General features: G+C 48.6%; 1 protein-coding gene across 2 annotated transcripts in view; it reads left to right on the forward strand.

The window, feature by feature from the left end:
- The first annotated feature begins 5,585 nt into the window (after positions 1 to 5,585).
- Positions 5,586 to 18,647, forward strand: part of MFHAS1 (multifunctional ROCO family signaling regulator 1) — a 94,684-nt gene continuing 81,622 nt past the window's right edge. For both annotated transcript variants that reach the window (XR_006886644.1, XM_046648522.1), the window contains exon 1: positions 5,586 to 8,565. Coding sequence is in view for 1 of the 2 variants with exons in the window: in XM_046648522.1 (XP_046504478.1) it covers positions 5,586 to 8,565 (2,980 nt within the window). In the remaining variant the exon portion in view is untranslated. The remainder of the gene's footprint in view (positions 8,566 to 18,647) is intronic.

The raw sequence follows: 18,647 nt of genomic DNA on the forward strand, positions 1-18,647 counted from the left end.
TTCGGCCACTCAATAGCTCTGCCTTCATTTTTCTCCATCTATAAAACGAGAATCATAAAGGAACCTGCTACTCACGGCTGTTGTGAAGATTAAATGAAATACTGAATGAAAAGCATACAGCACAGGGTGTGAGTGTATAGAAAACCTTTAATACATGTTAGCTATTATTACGGGGCATTATTCTTGGATACCTCGGTTGGACATGCCCAGTATCAAAGAGTTTAGATGACATGACCTCGAAGATCTCCTGTGGCTAAACTGCCTTATGTCAATTCTTAAGGCTTTATTTCTAATCCTCTTCTTTGGAGCAAGCCTAAAACCTGTTAGAGGGGCGTCCCTCCTTTTTCCTTTTTCTATTTTTCCCTTGATTTCCTCTACTTCTATCTCCAAGAAAACCAAAGAATGGAGTGGCCTGATTAAAATCCTGGAGGTGAGAGTTTCTCTTACTTACCTTTAGCCAGATAGGAGTGGGGATTTTTGTTAATGTTTATTCAAAGCAAACTATTAGCTGGATCTAAAATCACAAAAAAGGAAACATGTGGGAAGCCCTTTCTCTTTTATCTTTTCACGATACAGGCAGCATGTACCCGGCCCCTCCAGACTTCAAGGCGAGAACTGAGTAAATTTCGCCATGAAAGGTTGTATCCTAGCTTTGGGTTTCGTTTGCATTGAAGGCTTAAGGGCTGGCCCAATTTCCTCTTAAAACTAGACAGGGAGTTTCCATACTCCAAAGTTAGTTAGAATGTCAAGCCCAAGAACGTCATCTCTGATAACTCAGTAAGCATTTACTGAGTAAATGAAATCAGAATTCTTGAAAATCTAAAGCAGCTGGAGGAAGTCAAAGCCTGCATTTCTGGGAAGCTATGCCCTCTGAACTGCTGAAGGGGAAAGGGAGAGCAAGATAAAGTGATCTTTTGAAGGACCAAGGAGGTTAACTAACCGTACTGGTTTCCTAGGATTGCTCTGGTTTTAAGCTCAGAATGTCTCCTATCCTGGGAAACCCCTCAGTCTGTGCACACTGAACATTTGGTCACCCTAAAATAAAAACTTGATTACATTGCGGTTGATAAAATTAAAATTCAGTGGAAAAGGGTACTAACACGATTTTCCAAATCAACCATCTTTAACATAAATAGAATAAGTCGAAAAAGCATAATGACTAACTACTCTCATAAAAGGATCCATAACTAGGCAATTCCTGGCCAGTTTGTCTATGTAGTTATAGCGATTCATTTCATAGCATTTATTCTAATTGCAAACTTGATTCCTACAAGGAACTAATTAGCCTTCATAGGGCTCTTTTTGAAAAACCGGACCTTAACACGACACCAAATATTCTATGGGCCAAGAAAGTAGAAAGTTTCCAAAGGAAGTTGCTTAACATTTTCAGCGATGGGAAGGAGGTCAAGGAAGGAGAAAGGGTGAGTGAATCTTTTAGAGAGCAACCTTGTGGGTGGGTGGGGATAGAAGCCAGATTACTGGGCCCAAGGAGGGAACCAGTGAAGAGGAATCAGACCAGCCCCAGACCACTTATGCAACATATCTGACAGGGAAAGAATCAAGCAATGAGGCAGTAGCAAGGTCAAGAGAAAAATCTGCCAGGATAGAGGAAAGTTGAGCATGTTGAAGACAGAGCAAAAGAAACTGGGGATGAAAGCTTACACGGAGCTTATTGCTAGTCTCAGAAGGCTGGGAGTGAAGGACCCCTGCTGCTGGGCCACTCAGACTGCGACACTGACAGGTCATGGAATGGAAGACTCTGGCCCAAGTGCCCAGGGATCCTAACCTCTGGCTAGCCACATCTTGGCCTTGCTCAAGACCTAGCTTTCATTGCCCTAAATGAATCATGCCTTAGCAGAGGGTCTGGACTCTGGGAGAAAGCCAATTGCAATTATATGGCAGCAGCCAAAATGAAAACAGTCTCAGAGTAAGAAAAACAGGATAAATGGAAAAGTTTAGAAAGTGTATAGATTAGGTCCATGATGTCGGATAAACATCCAGGGCAAGAGAACTTCCAATAATCAGAGTCCCTCTTTTCCAAACTGAAATGATTGGGTTTTGCTTTTAGGAAAACCCCAACATGTGCAAGGCCACCTCTAACATGTGCAGGGCCAGGAGCAAGAGCACAAGTGGAGGCCCATATACTCTATGCTTAAATATTGAAATGTGCTACATCGGGCTAACAAATGTGGCAATACCCATGCTCCCTCTCATCCTAACCTGGGCTCCATCCAGCACAGTGAGGAGCCTGTGGGCACATCAAGCTCCACCCACGCCCAGAGGTCTGGAATGTTCCCATCAGCAACCCCTGAATGACTCTGAAAGACTGCCCCACCTTCCCAAGCAGGCTTGAGGCTGTTTGTACCAGAATTCAGGGACTCATACCAAGCGTGTCCTAGAAGGTCCAGGGGGCTCGTCCCTCATACCCCTTGGCCCATCAGAAACTTTACCATAAGGGGTGGGGTGTGGCAAGAGGAGTACCAGGTTGGGTGCCCAGGGTGGGATCCTTCTTTCTGAGTTGAAGAGCCATGCTGGACACAATTTCTTTTCCTGGTGTTATATTTTATCCTGGCATTCTCTTGATCTGACTTCCAAAGAACGCTTGGACAAGGCTTTTTACTACAAGGCTTCCCACAATATTGACTGCAACAGTCCACAGCAAGCTGAGGGGCTCAAAAAGAACGTTCCTGCTGAGCAAACTCATTTACACCAGGCTTTCGTGCTCCAGGGAGCAGCAAGACGCCCCAGACGGGGTGTTCTCTGATCCTACCCAGCAATCTTTATCAGACGAAGCAAATTACAGACTATCTCCTGACGAAGGAAGAGCAGAGTTTTCAAAGATCTTAAAGCTGGAAGTATAATTTTCTGATGGAAACTGTTTAGTTTTTAGTTCTGAAGAACTGTTTAGCATAGGTTATTTAGATCCAATACAAACCACTTTAAGACTTCAGTTTAAGCACTCAAAGTGGGGTACGGAGGGGGTCAGCCAGGTGGCCGAGTGGTGAAGTTCACGCGTTCTGCTTCGGTGGGCCAGGGTTTCTCCCGTTTGGATCCTGGGCGTGGACATGGTACTGCTCACCAAGCCAAGCTGAGGCAGCGTCCCACATGGCACAACCAGAAGGACTACAACTAGAATATACAACTATGTCCTGGGGGGCTTTGGGGAGAAGAAGAAAAAAAAAAAGATTGGCAACAGATGTTAGCTCAGGTGCCAATCTTTAAAAATAAATAAATAAATAGGGTAGGTTAGGGAGCTGAGGCCTTTTTTGTCTTCTTCCCCAGGCTGAGGTTCGAGTTTGGTGGGAAGGAGCTAAAGGGTGGAGGATTTGGGGTCTGACTCAAGAATCCCATGAAGGGATGTGCTCAGCAGATTACCCCCACAAAGGGAATTAGCACACCTGGCTCTACCCTTTACCTGGCTGGCTGACTGGGAAGTTACTTATCTTGGGCCTGTTTCCTCCTCTGCAAAACAAAGGGTCAGCCTAGATGATTTAGAATTTTTCTTGGGGTAGGGGGCCAGGGGAACCCTTGGGCAATTAGGTCTCCCAAGAAGTCCTTTAGGGTGAACACAGCTTGCCCTGTTTAATGTACTCACATTTCACCCATGGTGTCCCAGCCCATGGAACCCACCTGGACCCTGGGAGCATCGTCCAGTTGCAGGATGTACGACCCAGGCTTGATAACCATCACTGGGGCAGCTTTCCAGCCTGGGACGTTCAGGCGCTCTCTTTGAAGAGACAAACTATTACAACTCAAATACTTGCACCGAATTTGGGTCCCCCAATGATAGCAATGGCATGTGTGGGAGAGAGCCACAACGTGTAAAGCGGTGCATTTAACCAATTACATTCGATTTTGTGTCTCTGAAAACTCTTTGCTTCATTAGCAGCCAATCTGGAGGCAGTGATGGAGGTGGCATCTGGAGACTTGATAGGTTTCAAGGTTTTGGTAAATTCTGAAGAAGTTATTAGTGTAGATATGATCTCAAAGAAACTTCCTCACACACACAAAATAAACTTCCGAGTTGAGCAGCGGGCTGTGAATTTTGCTTGAAACAGCTCTTTTTATTTTTGAGGAAGATTAGCCCTGAGCTAACATCTGCTGCCAATCCTCCTCTTTTTGCTGAGGAAGACGGGCCCTGAGCTAACATCCGTGCCCATCTTCCTCTACTTTATACGTGGGACACCTGCCACAGCATGGCTTGTCAAGCGGTGCCATGTCCGACCCAGAATGCCAACCGGCCAACCCGGGCCACCGAAGCTGAACGTGCGCACTTAATCGCTGCACCACTGGGCAGGCCCCCGCTGTCATTTTCTTGAACCTACAGCATTACAAGTACTGTACAGTTGGGGATAAGGTGTTTGTTGCACGGGGCGAGGATGAATGGGATACCCCAGATAAAACACGGTGCATACCCTCCGTCCCCCGCCCCCCATTAGGCCGGCGAGGAGCCTGCTCAGAGCCTTTCCCCGGGGAGTGAGAACGTCTGTTTCAGTTGGTCGAGCACAAAATAGGGCCTCAATAAATATTTACCAAATGAATGACTGGTTGCCTGCTTTTCTCTCTTTTGTTTAGTCGCACTCTGGTTCTAAGCTCCTACAAGGAAACCCAGGCCTCTGAGTTCTGCCAGTTCCATTACAGTATGGATGTAGAGTGAGTGGAAGGGGAAGGGGGTAAAGAACGAGCAGGGGAAGCCAGCGGATCCGACACGTGAGGGAAGAAAAAAGAAATCCTTAGGAGCTCAGGGCCGACAAAGAGCCAGACGCCGGCGACCGCAGGCAGGAGAGCGCGGGCGCCCCGGAGCCGCAGCCAGGACGGGCTCCCAGCGCGCCTCCCGCCGAGCGCGGTCCGCATCGCGGGACCGCACCGGGCCAGCGCCCCAGCCCCGCAGCCGGCGCTCCTCCGCGGCTCCCGCCCCCGGGGCGGTGCCGGGAACACGCGGCGCCTCCGCCGGTCACGTGGGGGCCGCTCCGCCGGGCGGCGCTGCCGCTTCCCGATCGCGCCCTCGCAGCACCGGGGACGCGGCGCTCGCGCTCCCGCCCGGGCCCGGGGAAGCGGAGACAAGGAGGCGCCCCGGCCCTGCGCCCGCACCATGCCCGCCGCCGAGCCGAGCGCCGCCCTCCTGCAGCCGCTCGCGGAGGCCACGACGCTGCGGGCCGCGGGGCCGCGGCTGCGAGGGTAGCGGGACCGGATCGGCACCCAGGCGGCGCGAGGCGGGCGGAGCGGGAGGAGGAGCAGCAGGCATCCTCCGCGGCGCGGCGGGCGGGCGGCGGCCCTGCCGGCCCGGCGCGCCCATGGCCCGTGAGGAAGGATAATGCGCGCGGCGCTCCCCGCCGGCCGCCGCCGCCTGCCCCCGCGCCGCGTGCTCGGCGCCCCCCGGAGCTGCTCGCTTCGCCGCCGCGCCCCAGCTGCGGGCGCCCGGCCGCTGGCTGCGCTAGGACCCCCAGCCGCCGGTCGCCGAGGGGCGGTGGGAAGTGGGGAGCGGGATCGACAGCGCCCCGGAGAGTGGCGCCCGCCCGGGCGCAGCGCGGCATGTAGCTGCGGGCTCCCGCGCCCGCGTGAGGGTGTCGGCCTGGGGCCCCGCCATGGCTGGAAAGGACAGTGGGAACCTGAAGACGGTGAGGCTGTGGCGGGACGCCGCCCTGCGCGCCAGGAAGCTGCGGAGCAACCTGCGCCAGCTCACGCTCAGCGCGGCCGGGGCCGACCCCATCGACTCCCCCGACGCGCCCCAGCTCGTGCTGCCGGCCAACATCGGGGACATTGAGGTGCTGAACCTGGGCAACAACGGCCTGGAGGAGGTGCCCGACGGGCTGGGCTCGGCGCTGGGCAGCCTGCGTGTCCTGGTCCTGCGCAGGAACCGCTTCGCCCGCCTGCCCCCGGCGGTGGCCGAGTTGGGCCACCACCTCACTGAGCTGGACGTGAGCCACAACCGGCTGACCGCCCTGGGCGCAGAGGTGGTGAGTGCTCTGCGGGAGCTGCGCAAGCTCAACCTCAGCCACAACCAGCTGCCCGCCCTGCCCGCCCAGCTGGGCGCCCTTGCCCACCTGGAGGAGCTGGATGTTAGCTTTAACCGGCTGGCGCACCTGCCCGACTCCCTCTCCTGCCTCTACCGCCTGCGCACCCTCGACGTGGACCACAACCAGCTCACTGCTTTTCCCCGGCAGCTGCTGCAGCTGGCGGCCCTGGAGGAGCTGGACGTGTCCAGCAACCGGCTGCGGGGCCTACCTGAGGATATCAGTGCCCTGCGTGCCCTCAAGATCCTCTGGCTCAGTGGGGCTGAGCTTGGCACCCTGCCCAGCGGCTTCTGTGAGCTGGCCAGCCTGGAGAGCCTCATGCTAGACAACAACGGGCTGCAGGCTCTGCCCGCCCAGTTCAGCCGTCTGCAGCGGCTCAAAATGCTCAACCTCTCCTCCAACCTTTTTGAGGAGTTCCCTGCCGCGCTGCTGCCCCTGGCTGGTCTGGAGGAGCTCTACCTTAGCCGCAACCAGCTCACCTCAGTGCCATCCCTCATCTCGGGCCTCAGTCGGCTTCTCACCCTGTGGCTGGATAATAACCGGATCCGCTACCTGCCGGACTCCATCGTGGAACTGACCGGCCTGGAGGAGCTGGTGCTGCAGGGGAACCAGATCGCTGTGCTGCCGGACAACTTTGGCCAGCTCTCCCGGGTGGGCCTGTGGAAGATCAAGGACAACCCACTGATCCAGCCCCCCTACGAGGTCTGTATGAAGGGGATCCCCTACATCGCAGCCTACCAGAAGGAGCTGGCTCATTCCCAGCCGGCGGTGCAGCCGCGCCTCAAGCTGCTTCTGATGGGCCATAAGGCTGCAGGAAAGACCTTACTCCGCCACTGCCTCACCGAGGAGAGAGTGGAGGGAAACCAAGGAGGAGGGGACAAGGAGAAGAGCTACCCACCTTCACCTCCTCCCGTGAGTAAGGGCATTGAGGTGACCAGCTGGACGGCCGATGCTTCCCGGGGCCTGCGGTTCATCGTGTATGACTTAGCTGGCGATGAAAGTTACGAGGTGATCCAGCCCTTCTTCCTCTCCCCAGGAGCCCTTTATGTGCTGGTGGTGAACTTGGCCACCTATGAGCCACCCGGCTTTCCCACCACCGTGGGCTCCTTCTTGCATCGGGTAGGGGCCCGGGTGCCTCACGCCGTGGTGTGCATCGTGGGCACGCACGCAGACCTGTGTGGGGAGCGGGAGCTAGAGGAGAAGTGTCTGGACATCCACCGCCAGATCGCCCTGCAGGAGAAGCACGACGCGGAGGGGCTGAGCCGTCTGGCGCAGGTGGTGGACGAGGCCCTGGCCCGGGACTTCGAGCTGCGTTCCGCCAGCCCCCACGCAGCCTACTATGGGGTTTCGGACAAGAACCTTCGGCGGCGCAAGGCCCATTTTCAGTACCTGCTCAACCACCGGCTGCAGATCCTCTCCCCGGTGTTGCCTGTTAGCTGCAGGGACCCCCGCCAATTACAGCGCCTTCGGGACAAACTGCTCTCCGTGGCCGAGCACCGGGAAATCTTCCCCAACTTACACAGAGTACTGCCTCGATCCTGGCAGGTGCTGGAGGAACTGCATTTCCAGCCCCCTCAGGCGCAGCGGCTTTGGCTAAGCTGGTGGGACTCGGCGCGCCTGGGCTTGCAGGCGGGTCTGACCGAGGACCGGCTGCAGAGCGCTCTCTCCTACCTGCACGAGAGCGGCAAGCTGCTCTACTTTGAGGACAGCCCGGCGCTCAAGGAGCACGTCTTCCACAACCTCACCCGCCTCATCGACATTCTCAATGTCTTTTTCCAGAGGGATCCTTCCTTGCTGCTGCATAAGCTGCTCCTAGGGACCAGCGGAGAGGGCGAAGGCGAGGGGGAAAGCTCCCCCGTGGTGGCGCTGCCCAACCCGAGCCAGGACCTGCTGCGGGCCACCCAGCTCCATCATTATGTAGAGGGCTTTCTGCTTCATGGGCTCTTGCCAGCCCATGTCATTCGGTTGCTGCTTAAGCCTCATGTCCAGGCCCAGCAGGACTTGCAGCTGCTGCTGGAGCTGCTGGAGAAGATGGGACTCTGTTACTGCCTCAATAAACCCAAGGGCAAGCCTTTGAATGGGTCCACGGCCTGGTACAAGTTCCCATGCTATGTGCAGAACGAAGTGCCCCACGCGGAGGCCTGGATTAACGGGACCAACCTGGCGGGGCAGTCTTTCGTGGCTGAGCAACTGCAGATTGAATATAGTTTTCCCTTTACCTTCCCACCTGGGTTGTTTGCACGCTACAGCGTCCAAATCAACAGCCATGTGGTGCACAGGTCCGATGGGAAACTTCAGATCTTTGCCTATCGGGGGAAAGTTCCAGTGGTGGTGAGTTACAGACCTGCGAAGGGGGTCCTGCACCCAGACACTCTGTCCATTGCCAGCCATGCATCATTACCAAATATATGGACGGCATGGCAAGCCATAACCCCTTTGGTAGAGGAACTGAATGTCCTACTTCAGGAGTGGCCTGGACTGCACTACACCGTGCACATTCTCTGTTCTAAGTGCCTTAAGAGAGGGTCACCCAATCCACACGCTTTCCCAGGTAAGTGGAGAGAGGGCCGTGGCTCTTCTGTGGTATGTTTTAAGATGTGTTTTTTGAAGGTATTTGTTTCCCGTGTGGCAGATTATTTGCTTAACCTCACAGGCTCCCCAGGAAGGCTTTTCAAGGTAAATACAGGGGGCTTTGGGGACAAATCAAAGGCAGAAGTACGTAAGCAATATGAGATGCAGTCTCAAGGGTCAGACTTTCAAAGCGGGTTCCAGACAGAACATTTTCGACCTCCCTTCCCTCTTCCCAGTTTAGCCCACCATTCATGGAAGGAAACGTCAAGTGGTTGGACAGAAGATGGAGCGTGTCTGACACTGGCCTCTTGCTCAGTCTGGGTTATAATGCGTGTTAGACACATCTGGAATGAGTGCTCTGAGTTTGAGATGTCTGTTGTCATATTCTTTGTTTAAATTCAGAGTGTGAACAGAAAGTAAAAATTATTGCTCCTTTTTCTTAAAAAATTCCATAGAAGAATGTTTCGTAATCAGGGTGAATCATGTGCTGGTTAAGACAGAAACTTTAGTCTGTAACACACGGCTGGATCCCGGGGTCGCTGTCTCACCCGGCACGCTCCAGGGCATGAGAGAGGTTACTGAAGTCTCTGAGGGGAGTTTCCTCGGGTATTTCCTGGTGGTTTTGTGTTTTACAGACATCTCAAGGTTTGGTTTTTGGTAAGTGTTAGGGAGTGGAGCTTTTTGGAAGTACTCTATAAGAGATGAAAGGAACAAAAAGCGATGAGAGTTTTTTTCTGTTTTGGGGAATGTTTTCCAGCACACTTTCCCACCCCTGCGCATTTTTGAACCATTATAGATGAGAGAGAGAATTCCAAGATTAGTGGGATTTTTGGATCCTGGTTAATTGGTATCCTGAGTCTTTAGTTGGGATTGTGTTCATTTCTTCACTCTTTGGAGCAAGTCTCTAAACAGTGCTGATTTTTGTTAACAACATTCTAAGTGTCCTAAGGACAAACACAGTGATAGCATCTTTGCCAGTTTGTCCCCTCGGTCCCCCACCCCCAGAGTACATTGAGCAGTGATGAAATGGAAGCCTGCATGCCACTCCGATCTTTGTCCTGGTCTGAATGGAGCTCATAATGGTATCAGGAAGGAATTGGACACCAGTATTTCCAAAGGTAACATCTTTCCGTTGCCGTGGATTTAGGCCAAGTTTAATTCTTCAGTTTGAAAGAAGCTCCCGTATTCAGTTACCAGTCCCCTGAGCCATCCGTTCTGTGTGATTGTGTGGTGTCTTGTCACAGTCGGCGACTTGATAGACTGTTCAGTTTGTTATATATTTGCCATTGTATTTTATTCATGAAAGCAGATACTTCTTTATTGTGTTGCTCAATTGAATAAAGTGGTTGAGAGTTACATATTCACCGAGTAGCTTATTGAAGGGGCTGCCTAAAGCCAATTCTTAATCCAAAGATGGAGCGTCAGTAAAACTGATGTTACTAACAACACAGGGAAGGACATAGGTTATTGAACAGGTAAAGATTTGTGCAGAGGAGTTCCAAGAACTTTGAAGAGCAAACAGTGAGGTTGGAATTTTTTTCCTAATGTCTTTATTTTTTTTTTTGACAGTCATAAATTCCACAAACAAGCTTGTCCCCAGATGCAGAAATGAGCCTGTTCTCTTGCTATTGTTTTGTGTGTTTGTCTTTCAAAGGAGGCACACCTGGTGTGCAGTCCAGACTCTGAGGAAGAGATGATGCTTTTCAACATAAAAAACAAATAAATGGTTGAAAATGGTCAAATTATCTTATATCTTAAGTAGGAATAAACCATCAGTTGTTTTTATAATATAGACTCTACATTTCTGTCTTAGTTATGGTCAAAGAAATGTTACCTTTTTTTCATTGGTTTAGGATTGTATTTCTTCCAAAAGTAGCAAAGGGCACAAAGTAGGGGGAAAAGATGATAATAGCACATTTGTTACATTAAGACGACAAGGAAGTAACTATGTTTGGTGATGGATGTTAACTAGACTTATGGTGGTGATCATTTCACAATATTCACAAATATCGAATCATTATGTTGTACACCTGAAACTAATATAATGTTACATATCTCAATAAAACAATTTAAAAATAAAGAAAGAAGTCAGGGGAAAAGAACACATATTCCTCTTTCATATTTTTCTGATAGCTGTCATTTGTTAATAATTGTCACAATGCTGGAAGATTTGGGAAGAGCTAAAATAATAAAAAGATGGAAAGTGATGTAAGAACAGAATTTTAATGTTGGGTGTTCAATTAGGGCATCCATTTAAAAGTACATTCATCGAGTCTCTAGATTATTAAAATATATTTTAATTCAGCAGAAACCTTTGAATCTATTGGTAGCCTTTGTCTTTTTTAAGAAGTCATTTTGTTCTTTAGAAACATTAGAAAAGTTGGTTACTTAGTTTTACATGTTATTAAAGTGTCAAGTTCTCCTGTAAACTGATAATTTTATATACAGTAATAAACTCCTGGATTTCTAATTGTTTCAACTTTGGGACATTAACATTAAATAGAAAATTAGTGTCTCCTTTGCTCTTATACAGAAGAAACATAGACTTGCATTAATACCTGTTAAAATGTTTTTTTGCGAAAAGCCTTTTTTGGCCTTGTCTCTGTCAATAGGACGTTGAATTTTCTGGCCTGAGCTGTGCCCAGGTAGTTGGCCTAGGCTGTGTAATCCTAGATTTCTCTTTTCTGATTTTGGTGTACAAAAGAAATGCAGTGTTTTAGAAAACTCTCAGCCAACAACCTCTTGATTTGAAAAGTTCTTGTAAAAACAGATGTACTCACGTTGTCAGAGAGATTACCTGTTTATCATATTTAAGGTGAATGGGTGAGTGACAGGCGATGCTTCTGGAAACTCTAAGGAGGCCTGTGAGGGAGCCTAAATGTCAGGTGTGTGAGTTGGCCTGCTTTCTGCAGGACTGACCACACTGCCAGCATCCGCCAGCCAGCCTCTCTCCTCATCACTTGATCGGATAGTCTCATCCTAGAGTAAGTTTCTTCTTGTGGGATATTTTATTTATGCTTTTGTTCTTTTCTACCAATATGACCTCTAGACCAGAAAAGCTGAATACTCCTGAGGCCGGATGATGAGTGGTGTATTGAGTAAGACGTGGAGGCTGGGACACAGATATGCTGCAAGATTCTAGTGCTCTGATGCTCTATTTAAGTGGTCGAGCGAATGCTGTGTGTTTTCAAATTGGAAGATTGTGCCTTAGAGAGTTGAACTCGGGTTGAGTGTGATTTTTCACTAAATATCCTACTCTCCAAATTGTTAAAGATCGTTTTAAAGAATAATTAGGAAGCACCGCAAAGCAGTGGACAGGGAATTCATATGTGGTCCTCTTTGTTTTCCATCTCTTTCATTCCCTCAGTTGCTGGATGCCTTTCCACGTGTTCCAAGGCCACTGCCTTCTGCCCTTGTTCAGTGCATGCACACTGCGTGTGTTTCTGAGGCGCTCAGTGTATTTTGCCTTGTTCTGTTGGTGTTCGTGTCTGTCCTCATATCTCTTTGATGACGTTCCCCGCTTGCTTCCCCTGGGCAGGAGACACGCCCCAAGCTTTGTAGCTTCTCTGACTCTCTCAGATGTTTGCTGACTGATTGTTTGTTTTTTTGTGAGAAACATCTTTTTTTCTTTGTTACGTATTCTGTCAAATTCCCAGGTGGTACCGTAGTGATCATCTTGCTTTGTCCTGTGTCCGAACTTCCCTCCCTCGCCCCCCGAATGTCCCTCTGGTGTCCCCATTGTGACCGGATTACTGGTCTTTCCCTTGAATGGGCCCTTCATTTTGACCACTGAAGCAAGGCAGAATTCTTGCCTTGTTATGTCTCAGTTTGAGAGTTCTGCAGTTTTAGCATGACCTAGTTGTTTGGATTGAATTAGTCATTGTTTTTAATTTCACAAAGCTTATTAAATATCTTTTTAGTTTAACTTTATTAATATTGATGCCTCTGGGCTTTTATTTTTGTGAACAGTCCTCTTTGAACTCTCTTGGGCTTCGTTTCATATAAAAATCAAAACCTTAATCACGCAGTGGGAGAAAGAAATACCGTGCATGATAGAATTCAAAGACTTGAAAGGCCTTTGGAGTGTTCAAATTATTCTAAGTGTTAGGTGTCTCTTCTTTAAACTCTAGAAAAGAATCTCAAGTCCATCTCTGCACAAGTAGTTTAGAGTTTCCTAGAGAAAGTATTTTTTATTTGTTAACAAATGTTATATGTCATGCTCTGCCGCCTGCTCATCTTAGTCCCCAGGAAACCTTACCTGATTATTTTAGTTTAGGCATTTGCTTCATCTTAACACCTGAAACATTTATAGGGCATGCTTCACAGAGTTGTTTTGGGAATTAGGTGAGAGGATGTGTTGAGGAAAACGATGATTCCTCCTGTCTCTGTAAAGAAGTCGGGGGCTTCTGCTCCATTGTACAGAATGGGCGTGGGGGCTGTTATTGGGGTGAACGTTTCTGGCTACTTTCTCCGTGCACCCACTAACTTGCTTTTCTCCATGGGAGCCTGTTTTCTTTATGGACCTGGCCATCCATCTATTAGGATGCTCTTTTTTTAAACCATGGGGCAGGCGCTGGCATCATCTCCTGCCCTCTCTTGTCTCCTGCAGCCTTGGCACTCCTGTGCCCAGGGGTGGAGAGGAGAGTTGCTTTGTGTTTTCATGCTCTATGGAAAGTGTTCCAGGTAGGGTCTGCTTGGGGCAGGCCCAGCCAGCTCTCTGTTCTTTCTGGTTCAGCGGCTCTGATTGCAAAACCAGTTGCTGGATGCTTGTCAGGTTTACCCTCTCCGGGGGCTGGCCACCTTCACTTTGGCAGGGAGGGAGGAGGAGGCCCCAGGTTGGCCTGCATTCCCCAGTCCTGCTCTAGCCTTAGCGCAGCTGACGCTCTGATCTCCATTTGGCTCCTCCTGTCTGCACAGCCTGTGGAACCCAGAGTGATTGACAGGCATCTCAGACAACCACAGAATACGTAGGATGCTGTGTCTTTGTTGAACCGTAAAGACCCTCTCCTCTGTGAGGCATGCCAGTCTCCCTCTGCAGCATTGTACTCGCATCTCTGAGTTCTCAGGTTTCCTGTGCTGGCACAGCACTCCCGGTTCAGTGCCTGGCACAGGGCTGAGTGGGCAGAAGGGGCTCAAAGTGCATTGGTTATTTTTAAGAACTCAAGAAATGCTAGTGTTTCTTAATTGGTTCCTTGGCAAAGTGCTTTTTTGGGTTGTTTATGTTGTTCTGTATCTTAAAGTGCATACTTTAAGATAAGTGTGTATAATTTTCCCATGCGATTTTTCTGGAACATACGTTCCTGCCCTCTGTAGACATCTCCTCAGTCTTAGAGAAGTGGGGGAGGCGTGGGCAAAGGGCAGCTCATCAGGATGCCAAGGTGAGTGACGTGCAGGACCTGCAGCAGAAAGCCTGCTCCCCTCGACCTTACCCTGGCTCTCCCGGAGACGGTGAGCACCCCCTCCCCAAAGCCTGCTGTTTCATAGCTCGCCTTTCTAACTAACCCCAACCCTCCCTTACACTGGCCTCTAGACAGGGGAAGTGTGGACGGTGAGGGAAGTGAAGGTGTGTTGGCGGCGGCAGGAAAGAAGACTTTTTCCACAGTTCGTACCAGCTGTTTCACCTTCTTCCAAGTGCAGTTACTTTCCAGAAACTCCATACGGGGTGAAGTTGCTGGTTTGAATCCATGGAAGACCATGGAAGAGTTGGCTGACTGTCCTGCAGGCAGAGTTGGTTCCATATATACTGTATACTATGGATAACAACTCCCAGACACCATTGCCAGTGGGGCTGACTTATTTGTGGAGAGGGAGGAGGAAAAATTTTCAGTTATTTTTATTTTGGGCACTGAATGCTTGAAAACATTTTCCTTTCCTCAACATAATCTCTAAGCAGAAAATACTGATGCTATGTTTCTTAAAGAGTAAATTAGTGAAAAACCACCGGCAATTTTTTTTTCTTTAGCTGTAGATTTGCAGAAGGCAAAGAATACAAACAGAGAAAGAATCGGACGGGGGAGAATGGGAGTCGGATGGAGGCTCCGGGTACTGGTGCTGGGTTCGCATGGGCATTGTGAGCCTGGAGGCCGGTTCACTGGCCTCAGGAAGGAACTTCCTGCTAGACAGGCAGCCCTAGGCACCCAGGCTGTTCCAGCTGTTTCCTTTGCTTTTGCAGATCTGTGCTCAAGGGCACTCGGGAGAAGGCAGGAGGAAAGGAAGTTGTGTCAAGACTACTCTTTGGAGGTTCCTGTTTTGTGTGGGCCTTTCTGCTTTTCGGATGGTTTGGCTCACTGGCTGCAGCACTGGTGTCTTCGCCTTTGCTTTCTTCTCCTTTTTATGGAGGTGAAATTCACGGAACGTGAAATTGACCATTTTTAAGTGAACAGTTCCATGGCACATTCACAAGGTTGCACAGTCACACCTTCAAGCCAAGTGCTCCTTGAGGCAAGGAGCAGGTGAGGTGGATGGCTTCCTTCCTGGGGTGAATGGACTGGGGATTCTTTTGCCAGGCTCTTTGTGGCAACTCTTCTTCTAAAGCATGATGTAAGGAGAGAGGGCTTTTTAGGCTGGACCTAAAGATGCCACGTTGATGAACATCTTGTACCATGGCTGCCAGGAGAGTCCTCTTACTTAGTGTTGATGGGAGAGCAGAAAGTAGGACCATGGGGCCTTCTGGTCTGTTCTGTGACATATGTGATTTAATGGGGGGAGTGACACATAAAGAACACATTAGAAGAGAAGCGCAAATAAGTACTGTGTAATTACTATCTTCTGTTTAATGCTTTTTTTCCGCATAAATTTTGGGTAGAACTCTAGAATGATTGGCAAGTTCATGGACACATGTGAGGGTTACGGGGATGGGGTTGCGCTGATGCAAAATTAGGTCATTAGCAGATTACACAGACAAGTGTACCATAAGTTTATTGGCTGGATTCTATCATCGATCACTGTTGAATACCTGCTGTACACAGAAGTCTGCACTGAGCTGGGAGTTTTAAGAGAATAAAATGAAATACATAGCCGTGGCCACAAGGAGCTGAGTTGGGCTTTTGGTTGACATAATCCTTGATTCCTGTGTATGTGGATTCAGACCACAAATGGAGAAATTTCATTTGCATGTTTGAGGAATTATTGGAAAAAGAACTGGCTTTTGATTTTCCCAGGAAAAAATATGATTGTGCTGAGAAAAACGAGCTACAGCTTTGAATTTGCTTGACATAGATGCGTCAAGCCCAAGTCATTCTTTTCCGTCGATTTTCAGTTTGGATCATTTGTTTGCAAGAAATCTCAGGCAGATCTTGAGAGGATGCTGAAACAGGAAAATGCCTTGTATCTGAGGATTCCTAAAAACTTCCAGAATGAATCAGCTTTTTGTTTTTTGGTGTTTTTTTGAGGCAGATTAGCCCTGAGCTAACATCTGCCGCCAATCCTCCTCTTTTTGCTAAGGAAAACTGGCCCTGAGCTAACATCCGTGCCCATCTTCCTCCACTTTATATGTGGGACGCCTGCCACAGCATGGCTTTATGAGCACTGTGTAGGTCCACACCTGGGATCCGAACCAGTGAACCCTGGGCCGCCAAAGTGGAATGTGGGAACTTAACCATTGTGCACCAGGCTGGCCCTTCTTTCTTTTTTGTTTTTTAAAAGAGGGAGTTTAAAAAAGTAATGGAGAGAGAAAATATAAAATTAGCAAAACGATATTTCTCCTAGAGGCTGTTGTTTGACCTATCAACTTTCTTATTGTTTCAGTAAGATTCGTATTTTTCATGCCATAAAGGTTATTGAATTAATCCTCACATCAGTCTTTCTAAGGGCATAGGGTTGGGGAAAAATAGGAGAATCAGTGATACTGTTGAGTTGTCATCATGTACTAGGGACGGTGCTAAGTGCTGCTTGTGGGAGATCTCATTTAATACTCCCAGCAACCCTAGGGGTGGGTATTGTCATTGTCCTCATTGTCAGGGGGAGAAACTGAGGTTCAGACAGTTTAGCGAATTCCCCAGGGTTAGAGCGCTCTGGGATTTCAGCCTGACCCTCTGCTCTCCCCACTGTCCTGCCCTGCCTCTCAAGGTGAAGTAGCCCACTGCTTTCCAACACGCACAAACTCACTTCTTCCTCCCTCTTTCCGAGTGTCCATCCCATGTCACTAAGTGCTGGGCACTGTGGTCAGTGCTGGCATATGGGCTCTGAAAATGCATGGGACCCGCCCGCACGGAGAGCAGCGGAGGTCACTGTCGGGTGCAGGGAGAGGTGGGGGTCTCAGAGAGGGGTGCCTGTAAGGGCTACCCTGCAGCTGAGTGGTAAAGGGCGATTTCCAGTTAACGGCATGGAGAAGTGGGGAAGAGTATTTCAAATTAGAATGGCATTTAAAAAGGACGAGGACACAGAGAGTTCAGCATGCCGTGCCTGGGGTGGGCGTGGGTGCACAAAAGCATTTAGCAACGTAGTAAGGAAGAGGCTTCTGTGTTTGTTACATTTATGGACTGGTACAAGTTTGCTGGTGACCGCTGCTGGCCCGTAAACTGGAGTTTTGGAAGCATTGTCCTAGTCTGTTGCTTTTCCACCTGGCAGGGCTCTGTTGAGACTGTGGAGGAGATTTATGACTCGTAGAACGGAAGGGAAGTTTCAGATGGTTTTCTGAGACCCGTAATCAAGTCCTTGTTGGGCTGACAGACGCCTGTCCCGTAGATCCCTGTCTAAGCGTGCCGCTGGTCACTTTCTCCATGTCTGAGAACTGACAGAAAAGGAGTGTTGGTTATTCTAACAGCCAGATGGCCGCATGCCTCTGTAAGCCCCAGGAATGTACCCGAGAACATCGATTTTCCTTCCCCTAAATCTTACCATAACACATCTGGCAATAAAGGCAAACTTGGCTGCAACACAATTAGCATTTTGTTGTGCACTGTTTCACTCTCCTTACTTTGTGCTTTTTTTGTGACATCACAGACTGATTGAAAATACTGATTTTTATTAATTTTGCACTAATAGGATGCCACATTGTATGCTTTTCATTTGTTTGGACACCTACCCCACTTTGACAGCATTTCCTTGCATCTTTCGTCATATCATCACTCGAGTTTGTCTTCGCTTGCCTCTCAATTCATCAAAATCTACTTGGTTACATTTTGACTGGAATCCAAGGAGGTGCACGATATTTTAAAATTTTACTTTATAGTTTGTTTCTATTTACTATATATTTTGACCTGAAACACTTAGACTTTTTCGCGGCATTTTGCAATGGAAGCGTTAACGTAGTGGTTAGATGCCAGGCCTCTTGCGGTGGACCCGTGGGTTCGAATCCCTTTTCCACCACTTGTTAGCTGTGTGACTTTGGGCGTCATAATAGTTTCTATCTCAGAGGGTGGTCCTGAGGGTGGAGTAAGTACATGTAAAATGCTAGAACAATGCCTGACACATGGCAAAAACCCAATGTCAGCTGCTGCTGCTGTTACCAGTTATTCCAGAAAGCGTAAGTCTAAACAAATATTTGGAAGTCTGATAAGCTTATGGATAAAACTCTTCTTTTTTCATAGAAGGAGAGTAATCTAGTGTGATCTCTATTCATAAACATCTTATGCTCTTTTAAAAATGCTTTTTCCCCCTTATTAAAACATATAGAAATTTTGGAAGGTAAAGGAAAAAAGAAAAAACCACTCATAGCTGATATCTAACACAATAATACATTTCTCTCTCTGTCTTTTCAATTTTTCCCCCTTAAGCTTAGGTTTATTCAAATATATAGTCATAATCATATTGTATAAATAATTTAAATATTGTTTTTTTTAACCTAAGTGTCATGAATATGATTTCATGGTATTAGTATGTACACAGTAATTATAAATGCTTGCATAAGAGGACATCAAGGGGATTTTTACCTTTGTTTGTTTAACCATTAGACACTTAAGTTGTTTCAAGTTTTTGTTGTTATGAGTAATTCTGTGATGACTGTATTTCTTTATAAAAGCTCTTTCTTATTTGGGCAATATTTTCCAAAGTGGAATCACTGAGTCAAAGGCAAAGAATATCTAAGAGCCAATACATGTTTATGTTGCTGTTCCTGAGGGG

This window comes from Equus quagga, chromosome 22, assembly GCF_021613505.1.
Source record: "Equus quagga isolate Etosha38 chromosome 22, UCLA_HA_Equagga_1.0, whole genome shotgun sequence".
Taxonomy (NCBI): domain Eukaryota; kingdom Metazoa; phylum Chordata; class Mammalia; order Perissodactyla; family Equidae; genus Equus; species Equus quagga.